Source organism: Rhinatrema bivittatum, chromosome 4 (assembly GCF_901001135.1).
Source record: "Rhinatrema bivittatum chromosome 4, aRhiBiv1.1, whole genome shotgun sequence".
Classification (NCBI taxonomy): Eukaryota; Metazoa; Chordata; class Amphibia; order Gymnophiona; family Rhinatrematidae; genus Rhinatrema; species Rhinatrema bivittatum.
This window is the reverse complement of record NC_042618.1, coordinates 207,087,685-207,115,555: the sequence shown is the minus strand read 5'-3', so window position 1 is coordinate 207,115,555 and position 27,871 is coordinate 207,087,685. Positions and strand designations below refer to the sequence as shown.

At 42.4% G+C, this 27,871-nt stretch overlaps 1 protein-coding gene across 3 annotated transcripts in view; it reads left to right on the top strand.

Annotated features, from left to right (window-relative positions):
* The window catches only part of FANCD2 (FA complementation group D2), a 536,781-nt gene that overhangs the window by 10,312 nt on the left and 498,598 nt on the right, over positions 1-27,871 (top strand). For 2 of the 3 annotated variants that reach the window (XM_029599610.1, XM_029599609.1), the window contains exons 3-5: positions 22,190-22,257; positions 25,599-25,699; positions 25,816-25,879. In XM_029599610.1, coding sequence (XP_029455470.1) covers positions 22,190-22,257; positions 25,599-25,699; positions 25,816-25,879 — 233 coding nt within the window. Of the gene's footprint in view, positions 1-22,189; positions 22,258-25,598; positions 25,700-25,815; positions 25,880-27,871 lie in introns of those variants that run through there. The other variant, XM_029599611.1, reaches the window with a different exon arrangement.

The window sequence follows — 27,871 nt, the reverse complement described above, 5'->3', positions numbered from 1 at the left end:
TGCAGATCACCATAGCAAATACAGAGCTCCAAGATCTTTAGATTTTATAGTGGGTTAAATATATCACCTCCCCATCTCCCAAACTTAAATACCAATGAGTTAGTTACTTCGTTAATATCATTTTTCAACTGGTTATCACCATGGCTTATTTTAAATATTCTAAATACTTTATTCTTGTAAATTGAGCCCAGAAAGCAGAAATGAAACTTAATGCTGACTTTTTGATGTACTTCAAAATTCCTACAACTTTGGCTATTTCCAAAAGTCTGATCAGTTCAGTCTTATGCTGTTGTCTTTCTGCTTCTTCACTGCCACCAACTGGTCTTTCTTAACAGAGAAGCCCCTCAAAGCACCCTTACATCCCAGTCCATGATATCCTGTAAGAATTACAAATAAGGATATAGAAAATCCTATTTTCTATGTCCCATTTGCAAGGAAACGACCACAAATTTAGAGTGCAAATATCCGTGGGGTTTGGAGTAGTGTAATTACCTATTAATTACTAGTGGTGGAATCAGCTTTTAAAAGAATAAAGAAAACAGGGATATTCTCCAATGCTCTGCCAGGGAAGAATCTCAAGTTATAGGACGATTTTGGCAAAAAAAAAAGTTCCAAAGCTCCATGCTAAATGCATGGGTCTCTGCATACCAATTCTGGCTCAGTAATTGCATGATTATATACAAAAACTGAAGTCTTTCTGTATAAAGGTGGAATTGTATGCCTTCAGCCACTTCTGGATGTGGAAAAGTGAATATACTGCTTTAATTTATGAAGTGTTCGAGACTACAACATGCACTTCAACAACGTCCATCTGAGCATGCCACATGACTTGGTTGAGAGCCAAGTAGCTTACGTGATGATGTCCATAACAAGTTGGCAGACGTCCCTTGACTGGGTGATCACCTTTTATTTATTTAATTTTTTAAAACCTTTTTTATACCGGTGTTAGTGTGAACATCACATCGGTTTACAATATAACAAAATGAGTAGAAAATACAATTAACAAGGGAATAAAACAGGTGGGCGAAGAGAAACGCGGGAAAACAGCATAGAAAGATAGTACAACTGGTGTAGAGTTCTTAACATAGGTAACTGTTGGAACATATCATGTTGGATAACATCATGAATGCTAGTTATTATATACATTATTAGAACATAAAGATCACAGTGTACAATGGTAAAAGAAGATGATAGATGGTTATAGTAGGGGGGTTTGCTAGTTAGGAAATGCCTGTTTAAATAACAATGTTTTTAGTTTCTTCCTAAATTTGAGAGAACATGATTCAAGACGGAGTGCTGAGAGCAGGGTATTCCAACGTGAGGGGCCTGCGATAGTGAGGGCACGTTCCCTTGTGGTGGAAAGGTGTGCTGTTTTTAGAGAGGGCACGTGAAGGGTTCCTTTGTTGATTGTTCTAGTGGGACGATTAAGGTGTGCAGAGGTGAAAGGAAGGTCAAGCCAGTTGGAGTGGTGGGAGTAAATGGCTTTGTGGATGATAGTGAGTGTTTTGTAAAGAATGCGAGAGGGGATGGGGAGCCAGTGGAGGTCTTTGAGAATGGGGGTTATATGGTCTGTTTTACGGGCATTTGATATGACTCTTGCCATAGTGTTTTGGAGCATTTGGAGAAGTCTTATTTTCAGAGTAAAGGTTAGAGAAACAGCTGTTCAAATAAAAGTACACTATGTGGTAGTCCAATCCCTATCTACGGGATTGGGAGCAACAATCTTCTGCAAGGCGCATTTACTATGCTTTTAAAAGACCATATTTCCAGAGATACCCCTTCCGGCAATTCCAAAGATAATGGATACCACCTCTACTTCTGCAACAGCACCAGCTTTGATCTGTGCTTGACAGTGTCACTGCTGTCAACCTAAAACAACGCAACAAGTTCAGCCTATACTTGGAACAAGTTTTTGACCACTTTCCAACCAGAGAGCCATCCTCTCCAGTAGGGGGGCCAATCCATGACTATATGGAGAAGTGGTGGAAGATCACCAAAGAGTGCTGGATTCTCAAGTTCATAGAGCCTGGATATAGCTTGTGTTTTCTTCCCACTTCTCATTGCTCAGCCTTCAATCTGGATCCGTCTCACTTGATGCAGCTCTGCTTGAAGGTGACATCATTCCTTGAACAGAGTATGATTACAACTGCTTCCTCCCCATCACCATATCCAGTTGTTCTACTCCCGCTACTTCCTTATCCCCAAGAAATCTGGAGGACTGGGACTATCCTGGATTTAAGAAGCCTGAACAAACATATACTCTGAAAGAAATTCAAAATGAATTCCCTCCACACAATCCTCCCCTTCATCCAGGGGGGGGGGGGGGGGAGTAGATGTGTGCTCTAGATCTGAAGGATGCTATTACTTATATTCCCATCCATCTCTTCCACTGGCATTACCTGTGCTTTTATGGTGGCCTCGTCCCACTGTCAATACATGAGGACTTTAACCAAGTGACTGGCTTTACTAGCAGCGCGTCTGCAGCCTTAGGGTATCCACGTCTTCCTTTAATTAGAATACTGGCTTGTGATGGCGACCTCCATGCAAAAATCAATTCAGCTCCGACAATCATTAGGGCTACTAGTGAATTTTTAAAAATCATCTCTAATGCTCTCCCAGAAAATCAAATTCATAGGAGCTTGGATAGATTCTCTATAGGAGAAGATCATTCTTTCTGTCAAATTGGGCGAACACTCTCACATGCCTTGTATACAAACTGTTGAACATGGATTAGTCAACAGCCAGAAATTCTGTCCGTGTGCTTGGTGCAGCTTGATATTACTAGAAGACGGGCCTTTTCAGTTCTGGAATTAGATCCCAGAACACTTAAGACAGTTATCATCCAGCAAGAAATTTAAATGCAGTTTAAAAACTTATGGCATTCAACTTTTTTTTTTTTTTTCCTTCTACCTAATAGTTCACTTATGGGCACATTACTTTCTAATCCTACCCTCTCCTAAGCTCTCTTCCATCACTTAAGTAGTCCCACCTCTCCTAAAACCATTTCATATAAGTTTTTTATTGAGTTTTTATGTGAATTTTATTATGTATGTATACTATACTGTGTAAAGTGTTTTGACAAACTATTTGTTTCAAAAGTGGTATATAAGCTTTTTTAAATAAATAAAATAAACAATGGGACCAGCTAACTCAAGTTCTGACCACCAAAGTGAGAATTTCACAAGAAATGAAAAAAGATCTATACTAGTGGCTAAACCCTACATCCTTTAGGATGGGTCACCATTCTGTCTACTTCCTCACCAAGTCATGTTGGCAATGGATGCCTCGACAAAGAGTTGGGGCCCTTTTGAACTCAAGGAACTTGCTTATTCATAGACCAGTAAATAACTAATGTGGTAAAAACAGGACTGGATTTATAAACAGTGCGGCGGCGCTGGAACACGACTTTTGCGGCAGCGCTAGCAAACAACTAACGGGGAACAGACCCATGTGAAAAAAACAGCAACGCTAAAGAAACAGGTTATCGAGTGCCTTTGTACGGCAGTAGCAATTTCTGATTTGAACCCATTGACAGCGAGACTCCGCTACATCAAGGGAAGTACTTATTCCACATATTGCATAAATCACAAAAACTTTATAAAAATATTTAAAAAAGAAAAAAGCTTTTAAGAAAGACTACATAGATGTTGCAGGACCAATGATTAAAGATGACTTGATGTGGTTGAGAATACATGCATAAGATGCATGCATACTACGGGTGTTATGACGGTCCTTAATAGAGTTGTTAATAAACAATATTCAGTAACACACACATATTAAATAGAAATATTATTGTACAACGTGTTTGTTTAGCAGATTTCATTTACCCCAATATCGACTGGGTAAATGTCCCATCAGAACATGCAGGGGAGGTAAAGTTTCTAGATGTGATAAATAACTGCTTCATGGAGCAGTTGGTCTGGGAACTGACAAGAGGGGGAGCCTTTTTAGACCTAATTCTTAATGGAACATAGGATTTGGTGCGGCAGACAATGGTAGTGGAGCTGTTTAGCAACAGTGATGACAATTTAATTTACATTTTTTACTCAGTTATTTAGCTGGTTTCCTTACTGATTTTATTTATTTTCCACTTTTCGGCACATTTAGGTACTGTAGGTATTTTCCTGTCCCCAAAGGGCTTATAATTGTTAAATTGTCAACCAGTTATACTGTTCCATATGTTATACGGTTCCATGTAAAGCTCCGCTATCTGTTGAGCAGTTCTTCGTTTTATGTAAACCGGAGTGATTTGTAGTCCCTACTAGAACTTCGGTATATAAAAATTAAAAATAAATAAATAAATAAATAAATAAATAATCTAAGGGGCCGATGCAATATCAAGTGTGAAAAAATGTGTGTCCACATATTGGAAGGATTTCTTCAGTGTTTACTGAAGAGGATATTGAGATACTCGTGCTGGAAATTGTATTTAATGGTGGTGATTTGGAAGAACTGATCAAATCATGGTGAAACTGGATGATGTAATAGGACAGAATGACAAACTAAAGAGTAGCAAATCACCTGGGATAGATGGTTTACATACTAGAGTTCTGAAAGAATTGAAAAATGAAATTGCGGATCTATTACTACTAATTTGCAACTTCTCATTAAAATCATCTATTGTACTTGAAGATTGAAGGGACACCGATCTTATAAAAGGCCTCCATTGTTGATCTGGGAAACTATAGACTGGTGAGGCTGACTTCAGTGCCGTGAAAAATCATAGAAATTATTCTAAAGAACAAAATTACTAAATATATAGAAACACATGATTTAATCGGACACAGCCAGCATAGATTTACATAAGAGAAGTTGTGCCTCATCAATCAGCTACATTTTTTAAGGTGTTAATAAACGTGGATAATGGTGAGCAGGTAGATGTAGTGTATTTGGGTTTGCAGAAGGCATAAGAACATAAAGACTTGCCATACTGTGTCAGACCAAACGTACATCAAGCCCAGTATCCTGTTTTCCGGGTCACAAGTACCTGACAGGATCCCAAGGGATCAATTGATTCCAAGCTGCTTATCCCACAAATAAGCAATGAATTTTTGCAACTCTACCTTAATGGTTAATGGACTTTTTCTCCAGAACTTTTCCAAACTGTTTTTATAAGCAGCTACACTAATAGCTTTCACCACATCCTTTGGCAACAAATTTCAGTGCTTAATTACGTGTTGCGTGAAAAAAAAATTGTATTAGTTGTAAATGTTTTAACAAATAACTTCATTGTGTGTCCCTAGTCTTTGTACTTTTAGAAAGAATAAACAGATTCATTTTTACTCATTCCATTCCACTCATGATTTTATATGCCTCTATCATTTCTCCCCACAGGTGTCTCTTCTCCAGACTGAAAAGTCCTAATCTCTTTAGCCTTTCTTCATAGAGTAATTGTTCCATCCCCTTTATCATTTTGGTCTCCCTTCTCTGTATCTTTTCTAATTCTGCTATATCTTTTTTGAGATATGGTGTTCAGAACTGCACACAGTACTCAAGATGAAGTTGTACCATGGAGCGATAATAGAGGCATTATGATAGCCTCAGCTTTATTCTCCATTCCTTTCCTAATAATCCCTAGCATTCTATTTGATTTCGTGGCTGCTACTGCAACCTGAGCAGAACATTTCAACATATTTTCAGTGATGACACTTGGATCCTTTTCCTGAGTGGTGACATCTAATGTGGAACCTTGAATTGTGCATCTATAATTTGGGTTACTCTTCCCTAAGTGCGTCACTTTGCACTTGTCCACATTAAATTTCACTTGTACAATAACAGTTGTATTTGGTCTCTCTGATGTTGAAAAATTAACATGGATACAAAAAAAATGTCATTTGCCATTTGCATGGCCAATCACCTAGTTCTACAGTGTCCTCTTGCAATTTCTCACAATCCTCTTTGATTTAACAACTTTGAATAATTTTGTCATTGGGAAATTTGATCACCTCACTTGTTGTTCTCATTTCCAGGTCATATATAAATATATTAAAGAGCACTAGTCACCTTTTTCCATTGGGAAAATCTACATTTAGCCCTACTCTCTGTTTTCTATCTTTTAACTAGATGGTAATCCACAATAGAACAGTGCTCCCTATCCCATGATTTTTTAATTACCTAAGAAGTCTCTCATGAGGGACTTTGTCAAATGCTTTCTGGAAATCCAGATACACTATATCAACTGGCTTATCTTTTATGTTTTCCAGGTTCACTGACATTTGTTTCAGTTCCTCTGAATCATCACCTTTGAATATCATTTCTGGCATGGGTATATCTTTGTATGAGACAACCTTTTACAATTCAGAAAACAGAAACCCCGACACGGCCATGTTTCACATCAGGGCTTTGCAGGGGGAAATCATTGTTCTTTCCTTATAGATATATATTCAAACACATACAGTATTGCGCAGCTTGGCTAACACTGCAACAATGCAAACAGTCATAGAAACTTATAGTAACAAAAAGACAACAAACAAGAGGGAAAGAATCAAAGGATCTTCTCTTGCATGGGAGCCTTACCTATTTCCTTCCAGGTATTTTATCTGCTGTTATATATTTTTCTCCCCATATGCTTTGTCTCAATGCTGTCTCTGCATTGTTGGGTTATTTTTTTTTTCTTCTAGTTTACCCAGTATACACATTTGTGCCTGTTACTATGCTTGATATTTTTCCCTTTTTGTTTGTTGTCTTTTTGTTACTATAAGTTTCTTTGACTGTTTGCATTGTTTCTGAATTAGCCAATCTGTTCAATTCTGTATGTGTTTGTTCTTTCCTTATAGATATTATATATACAGTGGTGATTTCCCCCTGATGCAGCCCTGTTGTGAAACATGGTTGTGTTGGGGTTTCTGTTCTCTGAATTGTAAATTTGTCTCAATCAAAGATATACCCATGCCAGAAACTTATATTTATTGGTTCTTGTAAATAACAAAAATTAAATCACTTTTGACATGTATTGACCAGTCATTTATGTTTAGCCACACATTATTTATATTGTATTTGATCTAGATGTGTGTGTTTACTCCGCCACTCCAGCATGGGTATATCTTTTACATCTACCTCAGTGAATACTGAAGCAAAGAATTAATGTAGTCTATCTGCTATGGCTTTGTCATCTCTAAGTCCCTCTTTTTATCCCTTGATCATCTAATGGTCCAACAGACTCCCTCACAGGCTTTTTACCTCAAATGTACCTGAAAAAGATTTGAGTTTTTGCTTTCATGGCAAGCTTCTTTTCAGATTCTGTTTTTGCCTTCCTTATCAGTGCTTTGCATCCAACTTGCCAGTGCATATGTTGTTTCCTGTTTTTTTTTTCATTGGGATCCCTTTTCCATTTCTTGAATGATGTCCTTCTCTCATGTCACCTTTTAACCATGCCATAGTTGTTTAGCCTTCTTTCCACCTTTTCTAATGCGTGGAATACAATTGGCCTGGGCTTCCAAGATGGTATGTTTAAACAACATCCATGTCTGAGTTAAGTCAAATTTAATAATGTGATCACTATTGCCAAGTGGCTCCAGCACTGTTACTTCTTGTACCAAATTCTAAGGACTAGGTCTAAAATAGTTTCCCCTCTTGTTGGTTCGTATACCAGCTGTTCAATGAAGTAGTCATTTATTTATTTCATCTAGGAACTTTACCTCTCTAGAATGTCCTAACGTAACATTCGCCCAGTCAATACTGGGGTAATTGAAACCACCCATTGTTTCTGTGCTGCTGATTTTGTTAGCATTTGACAAAGCCCCATGAGAGACTCCTGAGAAAAATACAAAGTCGTGGGATAAGAGGCATTGTCCTATTGTGGATTGCAAACTGATTAAAAGATAGGAAACAAAGTACAACTAAATGGTCTGTTTTCTCAGTGCAGAAAGGTAAACAGTGGATTGCCTCCACTGTTTACTGGGACAGGTGCTTTTTCATATATTTATAAATGATCTGGAAAAGGGTACAACAAGTGCAGCAATCAAATTTGCAGATGAAACAAAATTATTCCAAGTTGTTGAATCACAAGCATATTGTGAGAAATTGCAGGACGACTGGGGAAACTGGGCTTCCAGATGGCAGATGAAATTTATTGTGAAAAAATGCAAAGTGATATATAGAGGGAAAAGTAACCCATCTTGTAGTTAGATGATGTTAGGTTCCATATTAGAAGTTAGCATCTAGGAAAAGGATCTAGGTGTCACTGTGGACAATACTTTAAAATCCTCCACTCATTGTGCAGTGGTAGACAAATAAGCTAACAATGTTAGGAATGGAGAATGTCATATATCTGTATCGCTCCATGTTGAGACCACAACTGTGTGCATTTCTGGTCGCTGCATATCAAAAAAGATATAATTGAACTGGAAAAGGTACAAAGGAGGGTGACCAAAATGGTAAAGTGGATGGAATGGCTCCCTTCTGAGGAAAGGCTAAGGAGGTTAGGACTGTTTATCTTGGAGAAAATGACTGGGGAGGGATATGATAAAGGTCTATAAAATTGTGAGTGGAATACAAACAGGTAAATGTGAATTGGTTACTTTAATCTTTCAAATAATACAAAACTACGGGGCACTCCATGGCGAGTGTTAGTAGCACTTTTAAAACTAGAGAGAATTGTTTTTACTCAATGCACAATGAAGCTCTGGAATTCATTGCTGGAAAATGTGGTAATGTTATGAATGTGAACCCTTGATCCGGTTGAGGACTCTATGGAACCAACAAGGAATTGACCCTTAGAATTACCTACAACTGAGAGATGGACAATATTTATAGATCAGGCAATAACTTCACCTTTCCTAGCGTGTAGCCAGATGGACTTAGGACCAATGGGTATTGTGCTCTCCTGAGAGCAGATGGGAGACAGAGTCAGATTTCGAAGCTGATGTCAGCCTACATATACCCGTGCAGCATGCTTAGCTCTTCAGTATTTCTCCATCTCCCATAGCAGATGCGGACACTATCCAAAAGAGAATAGTGTAACGTTTACAAGAAAGAAAGAAAATTTACCTTTAAGAAGAGAACCCCACTACTGCGGTGGAACCTAACAGTCCCCTCCCCCAGTCGAGACTTTCCTGAGGTCAATTCAATAGCCCTCAGAGGTGAGCCTTAGTCCACCGGCCGATTCCCGGCATGGACGTAGCCCCCAGGGTGGCTGAAAGGCAGCGGATGCAGATTCGAGCGCGGCAGTGAAGGTATTTCCCTCCCTCCCTCCCACCACCCCCCCACCCCCCGCAGCTGGAGACCGCCTGGTACGCATGCCGAGACCAGGTAAGGTAGAAACCTTTACTTCTAAGTCTCCGGTCTCCAAGGCTCGAACAGCCGTACCGACCTTCCTCCGAGGTTTAAATCGGGTTGAGCAGCCTCCCTCTGGTTAGGCCCCAATCTGGTGCGAGGGTCTACACATGAAGATCCTCCGGGGGGAGGGGTTGCCATCTTGTCGCCGGGGCTTTCACCATCCGAGATCTCTCAGGCGGCGACATTGTCCTCCCTACACATCTTCTCCAGGTTCTACTGCTTGGATGTCCAGGCCAGGGAGGATACAGCCTTCGAAAGGGCAGCACTAAGTGGGCCCCGGGCAGCTTCCCACCCAGTAGGGGAGTAGCTTTTGTACATCCCATTGGTCCTGAGTCCATCTGGCTACACGCTAGGAAATGGAGAAATTACTTACCTGATAATTTCATTTTCTTTAGCGTAGACAGATGGACTCAGCATCCCGCCCACGGCTGCTCCAGAAATAGAGAACCTCGGATATCAATCTCGAGACTGTACGGGTAAGCCACGGCCTACCTTTGTTAAGACACCCGCAGTTACTCAGGTGTCAGCGTTTATTGTTTCAGTGCACCGGCGGTCTCCAGTGCCAAAAAGTTCTTTTATATATAATCGGTTGAACCAGTTCAAGGTTAATCAAGTATACTCAAGAGTAATCAAGTATTAAGCAACATATATCCACACTGGCTTTTCTAAGAGAATACTGATGAGCTAAGCATGCTGCATGGGTATATGTAGGCTGACGTCAGCTTTGAAATCTGACTCTGTCTCTCATCTGCTATCAGGAGAGCACAATAACCATTGGTCCTGAGTCCATCTGTCTACACTAAGGAAAACGAAATTATCAGGTAAGTAATTTCTCCATTACTAGCCCACGTTCCCCACAAGTTGGGCCTTTGGGTATCTGAGCTAGCAGGACTTACCAGAATGTCCTTTAGCGGAGAAAGAGTCCAGCAAAGATCTGAGTCAAGTTGATGACAATTAGGGAGCAAGAATACTCTGAAGATCCAGGCAGATGCCTCAAGCATAACCAATGAGGCAAATTATGACTCCGGATGAAATACCATTGAAGAAATACTTTAATTTAAATCCCTACTAGCATATACAGTCCAGAGATATTCAAGATAATAGTATCCACAGGCAGAGAACTAAGGAAGATACAACAGTAACAGAAACCAGCAAGAAAAACAAAAAAATAACTAGGAGCTAACCCTCTGCAGTGCTTCCCTTTACACTGACTCGTTGCCAAAGCAACGAGAGACGCTGGCAATGGCCCCATACAGAACTCAGCGATGATATCATCCGGACTGCTCGCTCCAACAACATTCTACGTCCCCGAGGTGCGCGCATGCGTCCCAAGAGAAGAAAACTTGCCAGCAAAATCCACAGCGTCTCACCCATGGGGAGAACGTGCAAGCCCGATCTGCCTCAGCCCACCGTCTAGAGACGCTGCAGCCACCCGCTGATGTCTCTGCCCGCCGACTCGAGACGCAGCAGACACTCACCGGCGCCCCCACCATGGAGCGAGTGCCGCGATGACTCGAGCTGCACCACCCCCTCCCACTTTGGAGGAGAGAGAAGACCGGACCACAATTCCAACAGAAACCCCCCCCCCCTTTACAGCCCCTCCAAGAAGGGTTTGGCTTGTCAGGGTTTTCCCGATGAAACTGAAGGAGGAGATTCTTATCTAATATGTTAAATGCTGGTTCCCAAGAGTTTTTCTCTGGACCAAAACCTTGCCAGGAGATTAAATATTCCCAACGTCTGTGGTAGAACTGAATGTCTAATATATCTTGAACTTGATAAAGAATCATCATCATCAGCCACTTCCAGCAGTTCAGGGGGTTTCCGATGAAATGCTGATGTAATTAAAGGTTTTAGTAAAGATACATGAAAGATATTGTGAATCTTTAGAGTGGTAGGTAAAAACAACTTGCATGAGACTGGTCCTATACGTTCTTTTATAGAGAAAGGTCCAATGTATTTGTGTACTAAACGCATAGAAGGTATTCTTAACCGGATATGACGAGTACTTAGCCACACTCTGTCTCCAGGTTGCGGAGCTTGCTGACGATGTCTCAGTGGTGCTTTTGGCTGTCTCAGCCGCTTGTCGGAGGCGAGTTTGTGTTGAATTTCACAAATTATGAAGTTGTTGAGCTGTGAGTTGAGCTGCTGGTGAATGCACATCTAGAGGTAATGGCAAGGGTGGAATTGGTTGTTTTCCTGATACAATTTGGAATGGTGATTTTCCAGTTGCAGAATGAATGTGATGATTATGAAAACTCTGCCCAAGGCAAAAGAGACACCCAGTCATTTTGTCGTTGATTTACAAATGATCGTAGATAGGTTTTAAGCGTTCAATTGGTACGTTCAGCTTGCCCATTTCCTTGCGGATGGAATGCTGAAGTAAAGTCTAATTTAACTCCGAATCTTTTACAGAGAGCTTGCCAGTATTTAGCAGTAAATTGTGAGCCCTGATCTGATACAAATGGAAGATATTTTGGGTAAATAGCTGAGCAAGTTCAGGAGTGGTAGGCAATTTCGGTAAACCCACAAAGTGAGCCATCTTTGAAAAACGATCAATAGTCACCCAGATTACTTGCTTTCTTTCAGATACTGGTAGATCTACTATGAAATCTGTAGAAATGTGTGTCCATGGTTCCTCAGGAATAGGGAGTGGTTGTAAAAGTCTTCAGTGGCGGCCAGGAAGAGATTTTTGCTGGGCACAAATCGGGTAGGAGCTAACATAAGCCTGAACATCTCGTTTAACGTGAGGCCACCAATAATATCGAGTTAATAGTTCGAATGTATGGTCCTTGCCAGGATGGCCAGCTGACAATGAGTCGTGAGCCCATGATAATACTTTCACCCTAAGACAAAGCGGAACCACTGTTTTGCCGTGGGAGCCACATTGGTCATGGCCAGATGTACTTGAGCTGGGTCTAAGATGTATTGAGGCATTACTAGAGCATCGTCAACCTCAAAAGCACAAGAGAGAGCATCAGCTCAAGTATTCTGTGAGGCTGGTCGATATCGAATAGAGAATTTGAATCTGCTGAAGAAGAGGGGCCATTGTGCTTGCCGAGGATTCAATAGCTGTGCTTGACACAAGTACTCAAAGTTTTTATGATCGGTGTATACGGTTATTTCATTTTGGGCCCCCTCCAACCACTGACGCCATCTTTATAGCAAGTAATTCCTTATCTCCAATACTGTAGTTTCTCTCTGAAGAGGTGAATTTCTGAGAAAAATAGGAACAAGGCAATAGTGCTCCATTGGGTGAAAATTGGCTGAGTACAGCTCCAACGGCAGAATTTGAAGCATCCACCTCCACCACAGCTGGTCGAGAAGGATCGGGATGTCATAAACAAGAGTCTTGAAGAAAAGCTAGTTTTAATTATTTGAAAGCTCTCAGTGCCTCAGGTGGCCAATCTCTGGCATTCATCCCTTTCTTAGTGAGTGCAGTGAGCGGAGCCACTATACTTGAGTAACTAGGAATAAGTGGTGATAGAAATTAGCAAATCCAAGAAATCGTTGGAAAGTCCAACTGGACGAGGCCACTTCTTTATACTTGCAACTTTCTCGGGATCCATATAAAAACCGGTGGATGATACTATATATATCCTAAGAATGGAATAGATTCTTATTCAAAGAGACATTTCTCAAGTTTCGCGTAAAGATGGTATTCCCGAAGACGCTGAAGCACTTGTCGTACTTGATAGCGATGTGAACGGAGGTCTTTTGAATATAGAAGGATGTCATCAAGATATATTAATACTGTGGAATGGAGCATGTCGCGGAAAACCTCATTCATAAGGTTTTGAAAAACTGCTGAAGCATTACAAAGGCCAAACGGCATTTCCAAATACTCAAAGTCCATCTCATGTATTAAAAGCTGTCTTCCACTCATCGTCCGATTTTATTCGAACCAAGTTATAAGCGCCTCTAAGGTCTAGTTTCGTGAAAATCTTAGCTCCTTGCAATCGATCCAAAAGTTCAGGAATAAGTGGTAATGGGTACATTAAAAAAGTGTTTTATGGTTGCAATGTAAACTGGAGTGATAATTAACTCTGTTATTTGAACTTCGGTATAGAAAAGTTATAAATAAATAAATAAATACCTGTCCCAATGGGTAATGGCATTAAGACCTCGGTAATCTATACATGGTCTTAATGAACTGTCTTTTTTAGCCACAAAGAAAAACCCAGCTCCAGCTGCAGAAGTAGAGGTCCTGATGAACCCTCTATCAAGGTTGTCTTGAATATATTGAGTCATAGCTTGAGCTTCTGGTAAAGACAGAGGATATACTCGGCCTCTTGGAAGTATAGAGCCAGGGGAGTAAATCAATAGCACAATCAAAAGGCTGATGCTCTGGTAATGTTTCAGCCCTTTCTTCCACAATAAAGACAGAGGCATAGAGATCGATGTCGCTGCTGCTCCTCTTGAGTAAGAGGAGTGCAACCAAGTTGCATGGGCTCCTCTGAACATGGTAATACTGTTTTGGTAGGTAAAAGAGTTTTTGGCCAAAAAAAAGCTGGTGCTAAGGAAATGGCCCGACGTCCAGTCTTTACCTCTTGAGCTCGTTGTTGCAGTCACCGGTCAATGCGACCAGACAAATCAATTAGAGATTCCAGGGCCTCAGGTAGGTCTCTAGCAGCAAGTTAGTCCTTAATTCTGGTTGAAAGACCCTCCAAGAAAATACTTCGTAAACTATCCTCCCGCCAGCCCAGCTCGAATGTCAGTGAGCGGAACTCAACTGCATAATCAACTAGAGGACGGGCACCTTGACTTAAATGAAGTTCCGTGGTGGATGTAGATTGTCTGGCAGGCTCATCGAAAACCTGTCTGAAGATTCGCACAAAATTCTGGAGATCTAACGGCAAGGGGTTGCCATGCTCCCAAAAAGAAGCCCACAAAAGAGCTTGACCATCAAATAAAGACAAAATGTTCGTCGTCTTTACCTGATCAGATGGAAATTGATGTGGCTGAAGTGAAAAATGCATGAAATAATGATTTAAAAATCCTCGACACAGGGGGCGCTGTTCAGCATACGATGCGGGAGGACATTTGATTCCCGAGCTCCTCCGAACCCGGGCCCTGCCAACCACAAAATTTAGTGAACCTGCCTGAAAATTGGCCCCGTAAAATCCTCATTACCTGAAGAATCCTCTCACTGCCCTTCCGAATGGCAGCAAAGCGCAAAACCACCGACTTGAGGCAGTTCTCTTATGAGAAACTGCAGCCGGACACTGCTCAAGATGGCGGCGAGCTCGAGGGTGCCAGCCCAGAGGAAGCTGTGGCGTCGGAGGAAACTTCTGAAAAAAGATCGGGTAGGGACGCCGCGAACCCGGACCACCTCCTCACTAGAGACGAGGTCAGAAAATGGTTTATAGATTTGCACGCCAACCTCAAACAATATAAGCAGGACATCATGGATTCGGTTGCAGATCTTAAAGAAGACATGGCAGCTTTGGGGACTCAGGTGGATGATATAGATAACCGCATTGATGGACATGGGAATGCTCTAAATCTGCTAGACCAACGATGCACTGCTTCTATTTCTGATATACAGGCATTACAAGATAAGATAGAAGACTTAGAAAATAGGAGCAGACGCAATAACTTGAGAATTAGGGGCATACCTGACATCCCTGAATTTGCTGACACCCCTGCAGTGGCCATACAAATCTGCAATCACATTTTATCACAGACACAGGAGGAAAACCCTGATTCAGAGACCGGAGCGCAAGAGGTTCGCCTGGAACGTGCGCATAGAGCCCTGGGACTTAGGAGGGACCAACGGCCAAGAGATTTGGTGCTCTGCTTTCACAGTTTCACTCTGAAGGAGAAAATTTATTCGCTAGCAAGGAGCACGAAGGAATTAAAATGGCGTAATCAACCCATTTCTGTTTTCCAAGATCTTGCTCCTGTGACCCTAAAGAAACGCTTTGACCTGCGAGAGGTGACTACCAGTCTCAGAAATAATGACATTAGATATTGTTGGAATTATCCGTTCAGATTATCTTTTCAAGTGCAAGGAGTGACCTACAGAATTAAAACTGTGGAAGAGGCATTTGAGGCCTTCAATAAGGCACAGCTCCCGACCACTTTCCAAGCCCCCAAACCAAGGCTGAATTCCATGAAGCTAGATGCGGCACCACGATGGCAGCAGGCGAATAAAGGGGGGAAGCGACTTCGGCGGCAAACTGATAATACTCGCTCCAAATTGGAGGAACAACGCTGAAGGACAGTACTGTAATGTATGATTTCATTGGTTTGCTCCCATTCTTGCGGAGAAGTGCAGGGGGCTGTTTTAGATCCATGTTTCTCCACAGACTGATTTGTCTATAAGGACATTACATGTTACTTGTCAGGTTCCTGATAAACTGTTGGACTTAGAGCTTTGCTGTGCAGCTCAATAAGTACTAGGTTTCGATATAATTTACTTGCATGGTTGGGGCAGGCTGGGGGAGGGAATGGCTTCGTGTTATTGGATGCAGGTGACCCCCTTAGGCACAGTATTCTATAGGTTGTTCAAGGGATACTGTAGGACCGATTGGGGCAGCAAAGGGCATATGGGATTATCTATCTAGAGTGGATAGGGATAAGACTCAACAGGTCACTTAGTCTAACTACCAAGCCTATGCAGGACTGGTCTGTTCGTCTGACATGTTTCCAGCATGGTGGACTTCATTCTCATGTGCAGATATATTCTTTCCACCTTCTGCATAAATGGCGACTAGAGTAATTTCTATTAATGTCAGGGGGCTGAATACACCTCAGAAACGCTCACTTTTAAAAAGAGAAATGCAGAGGCAAAAAGCGGATATAGTGTATCTTCAAGAAACATATACGTAAACATCATGAACGCTTACTACTCTTTCCCCAATACTCTGCCAGTTATTGGGCAGCTAGTACCAAGCATTCTAGATATGCGGGGGTGGGAATACTTTTGTCTACATCTCTAGTGTACGAGGAACTCGGTAAGGTGGTGGACTCCCAAGGCAGGTATCTCTTGCTGCAAATTAGGGTGGGCAAGTGCACAATCACCTTATTAAATGTGTACTTTCCAAACACCAATCAGTTAGCATTCCTGCAAATTCTTGATAGACTCCTCCACCAGCACTTAGCATGAGATCTCCTCTTGGGCGGAGATTTCAATGCTATTCTTGATCCCAACTTGGATACTACTTCTAAGTCAGCTCCAGCTTCTAGATTTAGGAACTCATTGATATCTGGAGAAAGCGTTACCCGCACTCACGTTCCTATACTTTCTACTCCGACCCTCACGGCACTTATTCTAGAATAGATTATTTATTTTTCTCTGCCATCTCACAGAATCAGGTCCAAAAGGTGGGCATTGACAATATTATCTGGACAGATCATGCTCCGCTTTGGGTGGAGATCTGCTTTACAGATTTGGAAGGCGGGTACAGACCGTGGAGACTTAATGACTGCCTCATAAAAGACCCTGAATTCTGTGTGCAGATGGAGAGGCATTTGGATAATTATTTTCGGGAAAATCAGGGAGATAGTACGGCCCCATTGACTGTTTGGGAATGCTCCAAGGCGGTGCTACGAGGGCTATGTATTGCTAGGGCTGTGCACTGCAACCAGGAACGAGACAAACAACGCAACTCGTTGTCACTCGAACTAGTGTCACTGACCCAACAACATAGCACAACACACTCCGAGGCAATATACAGGAAACTGATCAGAGTTAAAGATCAACTGCGCTCCCTGGAGGACACTGCTATTAGTCACCATCTTACCTTGTTGAAGCAACAATTTTTTGAAGGGGGAAATAAGGCAGGGAGGTATTTGGCTCATCGGCTAAAAGCGGCGCAAGCCCAAACTGTAGTAGCTAAGATTCAAAATGATCAGGGACAATTTATAACTATGTCTGCAGGTATCCGTGATTCCTTTACTACCTTTTATTCACAACTATACTCCCGGGATACATCCATCCATGATGAGGTCATTGACCAATACTTACAATCCGTTCAATTACCATCCATCACTAGTGCACAACAGGCATTTCTGGACAAGCCTATTACTCCCGTAGAAGTGCTTGCCGCAATAAAAAAGCTAAAATCAGGCAAGGCTCCGGGGCTAGATGGCTTTACTGGGACTTATTATTGCCGCTTTGCCACAGCATTAGTGGGTCCCTTAACTGACATGTATAACTCCTTATTGGGGGAGGCATGTATTTCTAAGGACTCTAATATGGCTGGCATCACCGTGCTAGCAAAACCCGGCAGGGATCCCAATAAATGCAGCTCTTATAGACCCATATCTTTGATTAACATCGACCTAAAGATACTGGCTCGAATCCTGGCCGCTCGGCTGAATGGAGTGCTCCTGGGGCTAGTTCATAGTGACCAGGTGGGGTTTGTCCCGGGTCGGATGGCGGCTGACAACGTCTGGAGAATTGTTGATATCATAGATTTGGCCCACAGTACTAAAACACCCACCGTCCTATTATCATTGGATGCTGAAAAGGCCTTTGACTTAGTGCATTGGTCCTTCCTGTTTAAGACACTAGAGGGTATGTCTTTTGGGAATTCCTTTTTGACCTGGCTGAAGAAGTTGTATGCACAGCCGTTAGCTAGAGTCAAGGCGAATGGTAGATATGGTGCGCCCTTTGAGATTCAGCACGGGACTCGTCAGGGTTGCCCGCTGTTGCCACTATTATTCACTCTTTTTCTAGAGCCATTCACCACCAGGGTGCGGGAGGCATCACACATACAGGGAATACGGAGAGGAGACTCCCACTTTAAGATATCCCTTTTTGCTGACGATGTCATGTTTACCCTTACAAATCCGGAGGTGTCTTTACAGGGAGTTATGTCTGAATTAATCAGGTTCACGGCAGTTTCTGGTATGAAGGTAATTTAACTTTGCCCTCAGCTGATGTACAAGCTCTAGGCCGGCAATTCCCTTTTAAATGGGCAACCTCCTCACTGAAGTACTTGGTGGTGCGGCTGAGTTCCCATACTAAGAAACTTTTTGCATTGAACTATGATCCCCTCATATGCTCCATACAAGCTGATTTAACTAAGTGGCCCCAGCAGCATCATACCTGGTTGGGAAGGTTAGCCATTATTAAAATGAATGTGCTACCTCTCTTTCTCTATTTTTTTACTACTATCCCCATTTATATCCCAACCCCGTTGCTTAAAAAATGGCAACAAATCTTATGCAGCTTTATCTGGCGTAAACGACCTCCTCGGGTTGCCAGGGCCACGCTATATCAACCAAAAAATAGGGGTGGCTTACATTTGCCTAATTTGACATGGTACTTTTGTGCAGCTCAGCTCCGTGTGTTAGTAGTCTTACATCATTCACAAGACCCACCACAATGGGTACGGTTAGAGCAAGCATTGTTGGGGCCCTTCCCTATAGAGGCTTTACCTTGGCAGCCCCAATCAACATGGGGCACTGCACAATACTTTCCATATGTGTTACATACTACTCTTAGGATTTTGAATCAATGGAAAGTTACACTGGTGGGGACCGCGCATTACTCCCTAATGACTCTTTTGTCCTCTAACGCTGTATATTACGCATCTGACACCTCTGTGACCATGAGGCAATGGACGCAGACGGGAATCACAAGATTAGATCACATTCAGCAGCAGGGCACCCTCATGTCTTGTACACAAATATGTGCTCAATATTCCCTTGATAACATTGACTTTTTGCATTATGCTAAGTTATATCACTTTGTCAATAGAGGGTTGCGAAGGGGCGATCTCCGATTGACCGGAACTTTATTTGAGAATTTTTGTAAACACGCTGCATCAATTAAAGGCATCATATCTAAAATATATGCCCTTCTTAATAGAAAGCCAACTGACAAGCCCAAACATCGCACAGCCTGGGAACTGGATTTTCAGACCCAGTTGGAAGACGAGGACTGGGATATCATATATGCCATGGCTCATAAATGCTCCATTTCCACAGGGCTACAGGAAAACTGTTACAAGTTACTTCACCGCTGGCATTATACTCCTGTAACCTTACATAAATTCAGACCAGCTTGCTCAGAGGAGTGTTGGAGGGGGTGTGGCCACATAGGGACATACTATCACATTTGGTGGGAATGTCCCGAAGTGGCACAGTTCTGGTCGCTCATCATGAGCTGGATTTCCCAGGTCTTGTCAATCCCCATAGAGGTTCGGCCATGGCATGTACTTCTGGGTTTACCCATTGCAGGTCTCAAAAAAGAACAACAACACTTTACGCTTCAAGTCTTTATTGCAGCAAGATCGGAAATTGCATTGCATTGGACTCAGAGCCGTGCACCAAATTTGGCAAAGGTACAAAATAGACTACATACCTATTATCAATTAGGCAGATTAACAGCTGTATATCATGATAGCCTGAAAAGGTTCCTGCACATCTTGGAAGCCTATACTAAGTGGTTGGAGGCTCAGTCCCGCTTATAATGCAGTATAATTTTACTATGTTCAATTTCAAGGTATTCTATGACACTCCTCACTTTTTGACTGTCAATTTTTCATTGTTATCCAAGCCCTCTAATCTTCAGCTGCTGGTCTGGACGGCTAGTACAAGTGACCCTGCTCTGCTTGGCATTTGTGGTGAGCATTCTTGGTGAAGATTTCGCTGTAGTGTCTCTTAGACTTGGCATGACTTGATTTGGTGAGACATTGTTACAGCTTATACGTCTACATCCCTAGGGTATGAACCTGTGTTCCTGACGGGGGATGGGGAGGGTGGGCAAGGGGTATGTTTATTGAAAAAGGTATAATGACTAATCGTTCTTGTTTATTATAGTTCACAACATTTACTATATGACATTTGTATTACGACTTTATCGTTAACTATATATGTTGGTTACTTGTATTTGCCAATAAAAATACTTAAATACAAAAAAAAATCCTCAACATTGTATAGAATCTCCCGCATAATGAGGTGGTGTCGATAAATTTAAAGGCGTCGATGGCATTGCTGCAGAAGCAGATGGCAAACTGGAAGTTGTAGCCTGAGAAGTGGCGCCCAGACGATTTACTAAACGCTCTACCGTGGCAGATCATATATCCAAACAATGCTGTTGCTGCAGGCGCTGAGCCAAGCCCGGAATAGCCTGAAGTCCAGAAAAATCCACCGAGTCCATGGAGTTGGCAATCTGTTATGAATGTGAACCCTTGATCTGGTTGAGGAATCTATGGAACTACTAAGGAATTGACCCTTAGAATTACCTACCTACAACCGAGAGGCGGACAATACTTATAGATCAGGCAATAATTTCACCTTATTAGCTCACGTTCCCCGCAGGTTGGGCCTTTGGGTATCAGAGCTAGCAGGACTTACCAGAAAGTCTTTAGCAGAGAAAGAGTCCAGCAAAGATCTGAGTCAAGTTGATGACAATTAGGGAACAAGAATAATCTGAAGGCAGATGCCTCAAGCATAACCAATGAGGCAAATTATGACTCCGGATGAAATATCATTGAAGAAACACTTTAATTTAATAGTATCCACAGGCAGAGAACTAAGGAAGATACAACAGTAACAGAAACAAGCAAAAAAAATAACTAGGAGCTAACCCTCTGCAGTGCTTCCCTTTATACTGACTCGTTGCCAAAGCAACAAGAGACGCTGGCAACGGCCCCAAACAGAACTCAGAGATGACATCATCCGGACTGCTCGCTCCAACAACATTCCACGTCCCCGAGGCGCGCGCATGCGTCCCAAGAGAAGAAAACTTGCCAGCAAAATCAACAGCGTCTCGCCCGCGGGGAGATCGCTGCAAGCCCAATCTGCCGCAGCCACCCACCGATGTCTTGGTCCGCCGACCCGAGACGCAGCAGACACTCGCCAGCGCCCCCTCCGTGGAGCAAGCGCCGCAACGACTCGAGCTGCTCCACCCCCTCCCACATCAGAGGAGCGAGAAGACTAGACCACAATTCCAACAGGTAAAGCCAGCTAGCATAGCTGGGTTTAAAAAAGGTTTGGAAAAGTTCCTGGAGGAGAAGCCCATGCACTGTTACTAATTAGACTTGGGGAAAGTCACTCCTTTTCCCTGGGTGTTAGCAGCATGGGATATATCTACTGTTTGGGATCCTGTTAAGATACTGTGCCCTGTGGTTGGAAACAGGAAACTGGGCTTGATGGACCCTCCGATTGTCCCAGTATGTTAATTCTTATGTAATGTCACTGTTAGGTAAGGACTGAAACTTACAATCATAATTCCAATTTAGAATCTTTAGGTTTTCTTCGGGTTTATTACATATGACGGTGGGGGTGGGAGGTGGGTAATGTTAAGAGCTCCCATTATTATGATATAGAATTGTTGCATAACTGATGATATAGTTGGGATTGTGTTTTTCCTGCATTGGTATTGTAAGTTCAAATTATGTTTTGCTTGGGACATTTCATTACTTTTTAGGGAGCTAGAATTTGGTGCTGCAGTTTTATTTTTCCAATTAAAACTTATTTTAAAAGTATAAAAGAGCTTAGATAGGTCCTTTAAAATCTGTTTCTAGCTATCTCTAATTTCTGTTCTAAAGTAACGGAATCCCTTCAGGCTCCCTTCTCTGCCCTTGAATCAATGCCTCTTATGCCATATATTGAAGACTCGCAAATGCTTTTTCTTGGTTCTATAAGTAATACATGTTACATCTGTTTACTAGAGTAGTGTATTCTGTGGGAAGACTATATTGCATCAAGAAGAAATCTATATTATCTCCAAACTCTGTATTTGTTTCTGCAGTACAAAAAACACACAATCATAGAAGTGAAATTAATAACCAGCGAGCATCAGTATATCCAGAAGCAGCGCAAGAGCATCGCTAAGAGGATGCACATTGGATCAGTTGTTACAGCGTCCCTTAAATATCTATATCTATTTATCTGTGTGTATATACCGGTAGCAGAATGTTGTGTATTCACAGTTTTCTATTACTTTTTTCATCAGCTATTGATCAAGTGGTTTTTCAGAAAAAGCTTTATCGGGCCTTCAGGAAACACCCTCACTTCCCTAATGTGAGTTTTTATAATTTAAAAAAAATATATATATATTTCATCATAATCTGTTTTCAAGTCAAATGTGTAGGTAAATGTGTTTAATGTTATGGAACATAGTATAGAAACATTCCTATTAAGAATGTAAAAGCTTTTTTTTATTCTTTTTATTTTTTATTATTATAGTAGGCAAACATAACATGATCTTATGAAATACTATAGTAAAACAAATTTTAGCAGTAGATGCATTCAATAACAAGTCTCGCAACATGGAAAGAATGTTAGCTTGCCACTTATTGGATATCAAGGAATATGGTGTAATCAGAGTTACTCGCTGCTCTGGATGTTAACGTGCATGTGAGTGCCAGGGGATTAATATCCAAGATACTGAGTACCAGATAGTAGCACTGAAATATGCGCAGGTCGCAGTAGGGGCTGGACGACTCCTCATCTTTCAATTTAACTAAGTGTATAACAGTAGAGAGAGAAGAGTTCTGTATTTTAACTATGTAAAATTTATAGGCAATCATTAATATTCATTCCCCTATTCTATATCTTCTGATTCTTAAAAGTTCAGCCTTGTAAATTAGCAAAGTTGAAACATTTTACCATTAAATGCATGTACTGAATATGGCATTTATAAGAATATATTACTGTAGTGCACTGGAGAATTCTAAACCAGCTTTTGAGAAATTAAAACTAGTTGTCCAGACCACAATACCTGGAAACTAATGTCCTGCCTAGATTCCCATCCAAGTTTTGTACAGTCTAATCCTAGGGCTAGTGTTCAATTAATGACGACATAAGGAACATAGGGAATGCATGGTTATAGGTCTCAGAAACAACCCCAGAAAAAGTCTGTCCTTTCACCATTTCAGAATGCAGGCGAGGGCTTCTCTATCAAGACCAGTGATAGTAGAACAAAAATGTGAAAATTGAAAACAGTCTTTTGGAATAACAATTAACAGACCTTGATGAGATCCTTGTGACAGCAACTTTCATGAGTGCTTCTACAGAAATGCACGGGTGCAGTGCACTTTAGAAGCATACTGGACATGTGCTGCATTCATGCCTTTCTCTGTAGCATAGCATTCCTCTACTTACTTTCATGCTGGCGAAAGAGAAATCCTCATCTGTGATAGGACAATTTTTGAGGCTTGGCACTTTACACTTTGACTATAGTAAAATATTTTGGGTGTAAAGCATGGTGTAAAATCTTGGGAAAGTACTAATTTTAGTCGCCTTATATAGCAAACATTGTGGAGGACGTGCACTGAAAATGAATTTTAAGTTGTATGTGTAAATCTGTGTTGTAAAGTAAACCTCAGGAACCCATCTAATAATGTGGAGATGATAGATATAGATCAAACTATACCATTCTCATGTTCTAGTTACTCCAAAAGGTAAATGGTGACCATAAATGGCATCATCAGATGTTTGCAAACACAGATATTTCTTCTGCTTTAGGTTTAATTATGGCTCCCCTTGCATATGAAAGTCTGTACAGAGAAACCACCAATGTACCACTTTTTTTTTTCCCCAAAAGTTTTTTGTGATTAAAATTAAAATATTCTCCACAAAAAATGTTGTTGCTATCACCACATTTTCAACTATATAGTTCACAATGAATTACTCTCAACTTAATATCCTGCCAAAAATGAGATTTCCACAAGCTTATCTTTTGTTGTAGCTTCTGTTTCCTCAATTAAATGTACTTTCACTGATGGAATGTGCCAGACATGGGTCTGTTTCAAACTGTATATTCATCAGAGTGTTATCAGTCACATATCTGAAAAAGTAAATGTTTCAGTAAAATTTGCCTATTGTCACATCTTATTAATATAAAGCAGCTCAAACACCTACATTGTTTAGTGTGCATGAATTTTTCCGTCATGGCATAAAACAGGAAATCTCTGTTGAAGCCAGGCCAGTGTGAGAATGATAGCAGGCCACTTCCATTATAATATCTCAATCAGATTGAAAAGCAGGGGCTGACAGCATAAAATGGCTAAAATTGCCAATTGTCCCTGTGCAGGAGACTCCTTATTTTTGTCCTTATTTTATCTGCTTGCTTTTTACTTTTTATTATGGATTGCCTTCAGCTCAGACATTATTTCTGGTTCACAGTTGTGAGGTGTATGGTACTCTGCTCAACAGAGGAGTAACTTTGTACTTTTGTATATGAGCCCAAACTCTTGGAGATGGCAGTCGAGAGATTCTGATGCTGCTGCCTAAGACCTCTATATTTGTTCATGGTCTGTTTTTCTGGGCAGATTGCAGACCCCCCCCCAAATATTGCAAACCAAAGGAACAATTTCCAGTCAGCAGCACTTCTCCCAACACCCTCCCCCCCCTGAATCAGTGGAATCATGCTTATCTAATAAACATTTTTGGCCTTCACCTTAGCCTATGTTGTCACTTTTTATAAATAGAGTAATTAGTGTAACCCCCTTTTCGCTAGTATCACCTTTGGTGGCTGCAGGGGTAGGGATTTACCTGTCTGCAGCCCCAGGAACAGTCAAAGTGACCCAGGAATTGCCAGTGGGGACCAGAAATGTCTCTCGGAAACCCAAGAGGAAGACTTACCCACAGCCACAAAGTCCAAACCTGAAGTTGGTTCCAAAATCAAAAGTTTATTTGTAAATCCAAAACAGAAAAGTATTTCCAGCAAAACTCTTCTAGCAGACAACTGGACATAGTCCAACATAACCAAAATCAGAAATCTTCACTCTTCAAATCAGCTTCTTTACTGATGAGTTCCAGCAACTCAGCAATTAGCCCCAAGGCCTTCGGGGGCAGCATATTGGCAGAATATCCTTTCCTGGAGCTTTTCCAGCAGAGAAAAGTTATCCCTTCATCTCAGGGCCTTATACCTCTAGATGGTTAACATGAATCTTATCCAAATCCTTTGTTTCAGACAATCTCTTAGACCTCAGGAATCCTAAATGACCCCCAAGACACTCTAGGCTCTCTCTCTCTCTAGATGCTTGTGAAAATATCTTAAATAACCTCTTATCATAACCCATTCCCTTTAGGGGGTGAGCCTCCTACGTTAGCCAACCCTATCTATATGAAACTATCACTCAGCCATAGTTGACACTGACCAAATCCCTCTCCAACTTCTTCACAGAGAGGATTCTTGCAAGAGCTGACTGACCTCTCACTGAAAGTGGAGAGCAGGAACTCTCCAAAAACCTTCTAGCAAACTCTTTAGTGATCCTAGGTAGGGCTACATTAGTGTGAAAGAAACTTGTTTGGGTAGTAAAGAACTGGTGAAACAATGAGGTGGGAAAGGGATGGTCATTGACCACCTCTTATAAAAATAATTATTAAACCTTTCCATTTTTTTCTTTCTCTGGCAGGTGATTCAGGAATTTGTAGATGGTTTGGAGTCTCACATTGAGGACAGAGACAGGTTCAGGAATTGTTTGCTTCCATGTGGCCATTCTCATGAGGAAACCAGGTCAGAGAAAGCATAGACCCAGTAAAGTGGCCTGTCAGCCTTGTGAAAGACAAACTACTTTTGTACAACGATGTGCCTTAACATAAAAAGTCTCATTTATATTGGTTTCTTTACAGTAATTTGGTGAACCCTTACCAAGAAAGCCTTATTAAGCTACTACTTGGAATTGAAATTTTACAGGTAAACCTACTGTTTAAGCATTCAGATACAACATGGAGTCTTGGCTCTGTGCAGCAACATGCCAGATTATGCATTAAAAGTTCTGAGAATACTGTGGGTGCAGAAAGAGGAGGAGCCAAAAAGAGGAGGGAGAAAAAGAGGGGCCAGAGAGGAGGAGCCAGAAGAGAGAGTAGAAAAGGGAGGAAGAGCAAGGGAAAGGAAGAGAAATCTGGGGGAGGGGAGCAGAGTGAGCAAGCTTGGGAGAGGGGGATCGAAGAGGGAGCATGAACTAGGAGAGGTGGGATGGGAAAAAAGGGGAGGGCTGATGGGAATAATGAGAGGAGAAACTGGGAGAGTGAAAGAAGGGAGGGCAAGGGATATGGAGGGAGAGCGAGTTGGAGCCTGGTCAGATAATGACAGTGAAAAGCTGGAGAGGGTGGAGGGCTGTAGCATGGACACATGCCTGGGATGCACATTTGTGCATGAAACAAATATTGTTGCCTTTTTCAATTTATATTCATCTGATATGAGGCAGCAATTCAGAATGTTTTGCTTTTGGAATGCTGTATAATTTGTGCTGTAGTAATGGTGGAAATGAAGCAAATTTTTTTTTTTTTGTATTAGTATTCAAACATTTTTTGAAATTGCACCATTCTCCTAGGACAAGCAGGATGGTAGTCCTCACATGTGGGTGACATCATCAGATGGAGCCTGGCATGGAAAACTTTGTCTAGAAACTTTGATTGGCAGACTGAGCATGCACAGACTGCTTCTATCCGCGCGTCCACTCAAGGTCCCCTTCAGTCTCTTCTTTTCCGCCGTGCAGTAGCCTCGCAGTTTTGGAGCTCCAAACCCTTGGAGCGTGTTTTTGCATTTTTCGGGATTTTTTCTTTCTGTGTCGTGTCCCCCTTCGCATTGTTCCCGGTAGGTGCCCTTGGCTTTTGCCTCCGCAATTTGCGATCTATTCCAGATTCCTACTTCCAGGTCCCCGTCGGCCATCGATCGCGCACTAGCCTCTTTTTTCATTGGCGGCTTTGGGTTTTTGACGGTGTCCCCAGTGCCTGAGGACCATGTCCATCACAGATCCACATAAGGTATGTATCTTCTGCCTGGAGGGCCTCGCATGACGTCCGAGGGTGTCGTTTGTGTGACCAAATGACCCCCAGAGGGTGTCGTGCTTGCCTGGACAAAATGGAGAAACCTTTTGGCTCTCCAAAACCCTTCACTTAGGTGTCTGAATCCTCTACCCCTAAGGACCGCAGGGAACCGTCCCAGTCTCTTCCCCTGGCGGTCCCGCTCTCCAGTACCCTAAGGATCGCGGAGAGGGAGATCGATCCTTGGTGGTCTCTCCCCTCCCCTAACCTCGGGGTCGTCATTGTCCTTGGCGCCAGGAAAGACTGGGCCGGGCGCTGGAAACCCAGGAAGCATCGACACTGCTCACCGTCCCAACACGGTTCCAGTTCTGGAGCGGCATCGGCGGCTGCCGAGCTGCCACTGAAATGGCACCGGCCACCGGAGGCCCCATCCTCCAGTGCCCCCAGTAGCCCAAGGCGTTCCCCCACCGGCAACAGTGCTAGGTGCTGTGCCCCCCTCATGATTCCTCCGAGGGTATGCCAATGACTTCTCGTCCCCCTCCATCAGTCCTCGCCACATGGGATTTCCAGGAGGAGTTGGACCACAGGGTGCAATTGGCGGTGCTCAAAGCGCTTCAGAGCATCGAGCCTCCGCCTTCCATGCTCGTGCCCCTGCTAGAGTGTCTGGACGTCCTTCTTGGTGCCATACTGACGCAACCTTTGCCCGAGAGGCCCCTGATGCCTCCTCGCCCACCGATGCCCTCCACCAGAGCGATTCTGATTCCCGGTCCTCTGAGGAGGATGAGGCCATGGGGACCGGGTGCCTATGCCCGCAGTTCCCCGGGCCGCCACCGGTTCCTCCTGATGTACCACGGTCGATGCCACCCTCAATGCCGAGGTGCCCTTCCCAGTCCCTGCCCTCTGCGCCCGGACCTTAGTG